The following is a 5,941-nucleotide window of genomic DNA, read 5'->3' on the forward strand; positions in this document are numbered from 1 at the left end:
TCCAAATACGCCCCTCAACCAGCCCCACTCGCTCATTAAAACTAACCACTCATAATGATAATCTTTAAAACTAAACGCCCGCATTGTCGCGTCAAATGTATCTGCATTCAACGAAAAAAATGCATTTTAATCTTTTCTTCTGACTGTCTCATCATATTTTCCATAGTCAGGCTTCACAGCTTTATTTGTCAAGTGCGCAATTATTAATAGTTATTTTTTGCCAGCATCTGGAGACGCCAACGCCAAATGGCGGCAGCTGGGAGTTGCTAGTTGGCAGTTGTTAGTTGTTAGTTACCAACTACCAACTGTTGTTGCTGCGGTGCATAATAATACCAATTGCTGTTGCTGGCGTTTGACGTTCGTCGCAGCAGCAATTAACAATTTTTAACCTTGTTGTGCATGATGCATGTGGCTGCGAGAGCACTCCGATCATCCCATGATCCGCTGATGATGATGATGATCATTACGATGCGATGCGATGAGATGCTGATGCTGATGCTGATGCTGATGCACTCGAACGGTCGCATAAAAAGCTGTTAAATGTTTTTTGATTTTCGTCTCACGTCGAGTGCTCATCGATTTTGCAATTAAATCGGTTTCAATTTCGAAGCGTTCCGTGTTTGCAAATATGAGACATCATCGACCCCATTTGCATAATCGATTGGTGATTGCAACTGCTGTCATTTGTCATTATTAATTATGAAAGTTTTATTTGACTTTCAGTGATGGCAAGGCATACACTATCTTAATTTATGGATCATTGCAGCAATTCGATATTCTCGTTAGCATTTAGCTTGATTTCACAAATCTTTGACATCCATGGTTGGCCTGCTAATAAAGTGCGCATTTCGCAAGTGTTTTTCCATACTTTTTTATGGCTCTGAGCACTCAAACCATTTAATTTCTCATTTAAAATTAACACAAATTCCGAAAGAGCTTACTGGAATACCTCACATAACATTTACCCTCTTACCCACAGCAACTCCACTCACAGCAGCAACATCAACGCAGCAGCAACATCAACGCATCACAAGTGCAATCAGAGTGGCGTGACTTGTTGTTTGATTGTTGCTACAAAAGTGAAGGTTGGAAAGGCGACAATTAATGCTCTAATAAAGCCAAAGAAAGATGCAACACGAGCAGCAGCAGCAGCATCAGCAGCAGTAGCAGCAGCAGCAACATGCGACAGCAGCAATTTTAGTTGCAAGTGCAACATCTGCCACAGTCGCCGCGCGAATTTCCGTTAATAATGTTGTCAAAGCGTTCCGATGCGTTGATAAGCGCTTTCGTTTTGGCGCTCTATTATGTGGGCGTGGCCGCTGGGAACGCATCAGACTTTGTGACAATGGGCGATGTGCGCAGGAGCAGGCGTGGCCAGTCGCATTCCTCGCGTCCCGGTGGCATGATAATGGAGGGCGTCGGATTCCAATACACCATGCGGTTTCAGCCCGGATTCCACCTCCACAATCTGGCCCAGCAGCAGGGGGAGGGTGGGGGAGTGGACGGTATGGACGGAATGGGAGATGGCGCTGTGACGGAAGCACCAATGCCCATGCCAACTCCTGGGACACCGCCTCCAGAACCAGCTACCTCAGAGCCAGAGGAACCGGAGCCCACGATACCAACCCGTCCCACATCCGCACCAACTGAGGTACCAAGTTATTTAATAAGACTAAGAATTCTTGAAACATGAGTCCAACCCATTTTTAAAAAAAAGGGCGTAAAGTTCTGTTATTATTACCGAAAAGAACAAAAAACGAAACGCCCCAAAGACAAAGTTATACATTTTGTAAAACTCAGAAAGCCCACTGTTGAGTCTGGCCTACATTTGTTAAATTCTTCTAAACTATGAGAATAATATATTGCATTGAAATTTATTTAATATCTTTGATAATTTTATTTATTCTTTGCCGTTTTATTATAAAAGATGACTATACTAATTTTAAAGTATTTGAATTTGTTTTTTAATTTTAAGTATAATTCAAGCCAAATAATTGCAGTTACATGCAGTTTTATAAAAGATTATAATAAGACAATAATTAAACTTTTTATACACCTTAAATTTTTGCAATTCCCGTTTCTAGGAACCCTCACCACCATCAACGGATTCAATGACGATGATGCCCGATCCGAGTACTAGTCCGCTACCCAGTGCGAAACCCTCGGTGAGACCGCCAGTGCCCACGCCACCGTCCAGCACCATGAGCTCCATTATGCAGCCCCATCAGACCCTGAAGAAGCTCCTCTTCGGGTCGCCCATCGAGGCGAATCTGATCCTCAAGAAACCCAATGCACCGCGTGCGAAGGGCAAGGGCTTCCTCAGTCTGTTCGAGGTGATCAAGTTCCCCAATACGAAGTGCAGTGTGTCCATGGGCGACATACGGAGCATGGAGGGCGTCTGCTACCACGAGTTCGAGTGCAAGAGCCTCGGGGGGATTCCCACCGAGAGCTGTGCCGAGGGCGTGGGCGTTTGCTGTGTGTGTGAGTGAAAGTCCGCCGATCGATTTGGCCAAGATCTAACGTCTAACGTCAAACATCTAACATATTTCATTTGCAGTCGTCAATGGATGTGGCGATGTCACCAGCCAGCAGATCCTCTACTTCGAGAGTCCCAACTATCCAAATGCGGTGCGCGAAATGATGATCTGTGTGCTGATCATCAATGTGAAGAAGGGGGTGCAGCAAATGAGACTGGATTTTCAGATGTTCGAGGTGGGAGTTCTAATTTAGCGTGCTTAGTGCTAAGCTCAATTGATTTTCCATCCTCATAGCTAAGTCGTCCCACTAATGGTGACTGCGTAGACGATCAGTTTATAGTGTCGGGCCACAATACCAATTTTCAGATTCCCATTCTGTGCGGCATCAACACAGGCCAGCATAGTAAGCATTGCTCCATACTAATGACAAAATTATTAAGGAAAACATAATTAAATTTCCAAGAATTTTTTGTACTTTTCTATGCTAATAGAATAATGACACCATACCAACTTATGCCAATGGATCACAGTCTTTAAGCCGAAATTAAAGCAATCAGAGTACAGTAGATTCGAACAGAAATTTTAATTGTTTCCATTAAATAACATTGTGAAGATTTAATTTGTCAAAATCAAATAATTAACATATTTAAAAATGTCGCCAAACTTCGGTTATTCGTATTAATATATGAACCTTTAGACGATGGAACATAAGTTTGTGTGGGACTTTTGAACACCCAAATATCACGGAAAAGTACAAATGGCTTGTTGAATTATTTTTGCTGTGTACCTGTGTTATTATACAGATTTCTTGCAGTTTATATTCATGTTGGTGACTCAAACGAGAACAAAGTGTATCTCTCGGTATTTATGAAAGTCTCCGGTGGAGGACGTTCGTTTAATATCAAAGTCAATCAGCTGGAAGACGACCTGGCTCCTAATAATTGCCTGCAATATTTCCCAGAATCTGAAGGACTAATAAAATCCTTTAACTACGATACAGATGGTTCTATTGTAGACAACCGAGAAGCTACTTATTTTGTAAGTTATTAATACAATTATACATTTAAATAACTAAACGACATTTATGTGCTTTAGAACAATTTAAATTATGCCATATGCCTGGCTCGCTTGAAGAATGTGTGCAGTGTCAGCTATAATACAGAGCAACTGGGTGGCGATCAGCCAGACTTTCAAATCGTCAACAAAGATGAGGGTAAGAGAGATTTAAATTAAACCTCTAAAAAAGTGTCTTGATGTTTAACAAATATTGAGTTTTGGGCATGGCTCAAAGCCGAAAACGATTTGATATCCGATGGCCAGGCGGGAGCTGGGATATTCAACTGCCCGGATGACTTTATAGCCATCAATTCGGTGCCGCTTTGCGGGGAGCGGTTCAACGATGGTCGGGACAGCGACGATTTCACCATGCACGCCACCGTTAGGGACACCGCCGCAGGTCCCATCGTCCTGCCCTTCCGCACCGATGCCGAATATGTGGGTCGCGGCTTTCGCCTGCTCTACAGACAGGAACTGTGTGCCTGAGACGAGACCCATCTGCGATCTGCATGTCGATCACTAGTTCACTAGATGCATATGTTCCGCTGACTTTGGAATTGACTTTGCAACACCGTTGTTTGGCTTTAAAACACTGGGAAAAAAGACTAACAGAAGCAAGGAATTTCCTTACTTAATACTTGATGTAATTAATTGAAGAATAAAGAGTACAATAACTTTAATATGATATACCTAAAGGGAAGTGGAGTTTAAGTGCCCAAGGGAGCTCTAAAAACTTTTTAAAAACTTAAAACAAAATTCCTTGATTATAGAAAAAACAGTTAGCTAAAGTTCTATTTTAAAGGCCTTGTTTCCCTAAACTTTGTATGGAAGCTCTAGTTCAAGGCAATTATTCATAAAATTAAAGCAAAATTTTCCTAAAACTAAACCATCAATAATCAGAAATTATTAAACTTCATTTCAGATTGAATATATGATTTTACAAAGTATAAAAGGTGATCAGTTTGATTCCGACGGTATATGGCCGACCTATAGTAGTTTCTCTCAGTGTTCATATGGAATTTAGCATGCTTTGGTCAACTGCAGGGCATTCGGGTTGGCAACTTGGGATTGCGCGCGGTGCCTTTATGGGAACGACAGTTTCCGTTCCCAGTGCTGCCCCCGTGTTAATGTGTTTTATGTGATTCGAAGCGTTTTGGTGGCTTAGTTTTGGCGCCGCCCACCCACCGACTGGGCGGTCCGCGGGTTCGTAGTTCACACACATTATACACAAGGGACCACAGCCGATTGGCGTTGGTGTTCGTTGACAGGTTTATTTCAAATTTGCACGTCTCGCCTGGGCAAAAGATACGATCCGATACTATGACGAAATCTATAACTCGCCGCATCGCCATCGTCGCCGTTCGCTCGATTCGCGGTCTCTATGCTTAAATTTGTAATAAATTTGATTTTTTCCTTTCGATTGCGATTTTCCCTTGGCTCGGATTCGTTTGCCCCGCTGCTGCATGATAAAGTCACAATTAACCCACGCCTTTTTCGTAGCGGTACTCTTACATATATTTGCATATCATTTTGATTGTTTGGATTCGGGCTGAACTCTCGATGCCGTCGCTGACATGGTGATGACTAAAAGTGTGCAGCACCACCACCAGCAGTACCACCATCAGTACCAGCGGTACCAACGGCAACAACAACTAGACCAAAGCAATCATGAAAACGACAACAAAAATTACTTCTCGACCAACAATAGAAAAAAGAAGAGGGCAACCCAAAAAAAATGGCATATTGCATGCACAAGTTTTGAAGTTTGTCATCAAATGACGTTTTGGATACCTTGGACAACTTTATGTGGCACTGTGGTAAAGGGTATTAGAAGCTTATTTATTTTTAAATTTAGCTTCAGATTATATATACACTTTGGTTCATATATCTATATATATATATATATATATCTATATATATATTTTTTTTGATTCCTATAGAAATAGTCCCCCTTTGCTTATTTTAAGTAATTAACAGCAATTTTGTTTGATCTTCTAAAATGATACAAATTGCATTAATACATAAAAAATAATATTCTTTAAAATTATACATACAAAAATTAGTCCCATATTAAGCCTTTTGGGTATAACAATATTACCAATTGAGGTGCTAGACAATATATCCACTATAATTCATTCTGGTACAGTATTATCCCACATTTATTACCCTTGCTATTAATGGTAACCCACTTAATCATCTTAGGCCCACTGTGCTCTCGGAGCCCAGCAACGCTAACATAAATAAATAAAACCGTAAAGCCAAGAAAAAAAATGGTATAAAATAAAAATCCCTTCAGGGCGTAACGTGCACTACATTAGAAATTGAAAATCCACCGACGCCGCCGACAACAACTGCAAGTCCAATGACTATGACGATGACGATGACGATGGATGTGGATGACGATGACG

At 41.4% G+C, this 5,941-nt stretch overlaps 1 protein-coding gene across 2 annotated transcripts; it reads left to right on the forward strand.

The window, feature by feature from the left end:
• Positions 1-237: 237 nt before the first annotated feature.
• Positions 238-4,138, forward strand: LOC128262451 (swi5-dependent recombination DNA repair protein 1 homolog). Of its 2 annotated transcripts, XM_052996723.1 has the most exons (8): positions 238-319; positions 980-1,651; positions 2,085-2,481; positions 2,558-2,712; positions 2,772-2,880; positions 3,292-3,515; positions 3,573-3,690; positions 3,769-4,138. In XM_052996723.1, exons 2-8 carry the CDS (start codon positions 1,250-1,252, stop codon positions 4,017-4,019), a joined length of 1,656 nt encoding a protein of 551 aa, XP_052852683.1. In that variant the 5' UTR covers positions 238-319; positions 980-1,249; the 3' UTR covers positions 4,020-4,138. The 2 variants fall into 2 exon arrangements, with proteins under 2 accessions (XP_052852683.1, XP_052852692.1); XM_052996732.1 differs by lacking the exons at positions 3,573-3,690; positions 3,769-4,138 and having other exon boundaries at positions 3,281-3,467.
• Positions 4,139-5,941: the final 1,803 nt, after the last annotated feature.

Source organism: Drosophila gunungcola, chromosome 3R (assembly GCF_025200985.1).
Source record: "Drosophila gunungcola strain Sukarami chromosome 3R, Dgunungcola_SK_2, whole genome shotgun sequence".
Taxonomy (NCBI): domain Eukaryota; kingdom Metazoa; phylum Arthropoda; class Insecta; order Diptera; family Drosophilidae; genus Drosophila; species Drosophila gunungcola.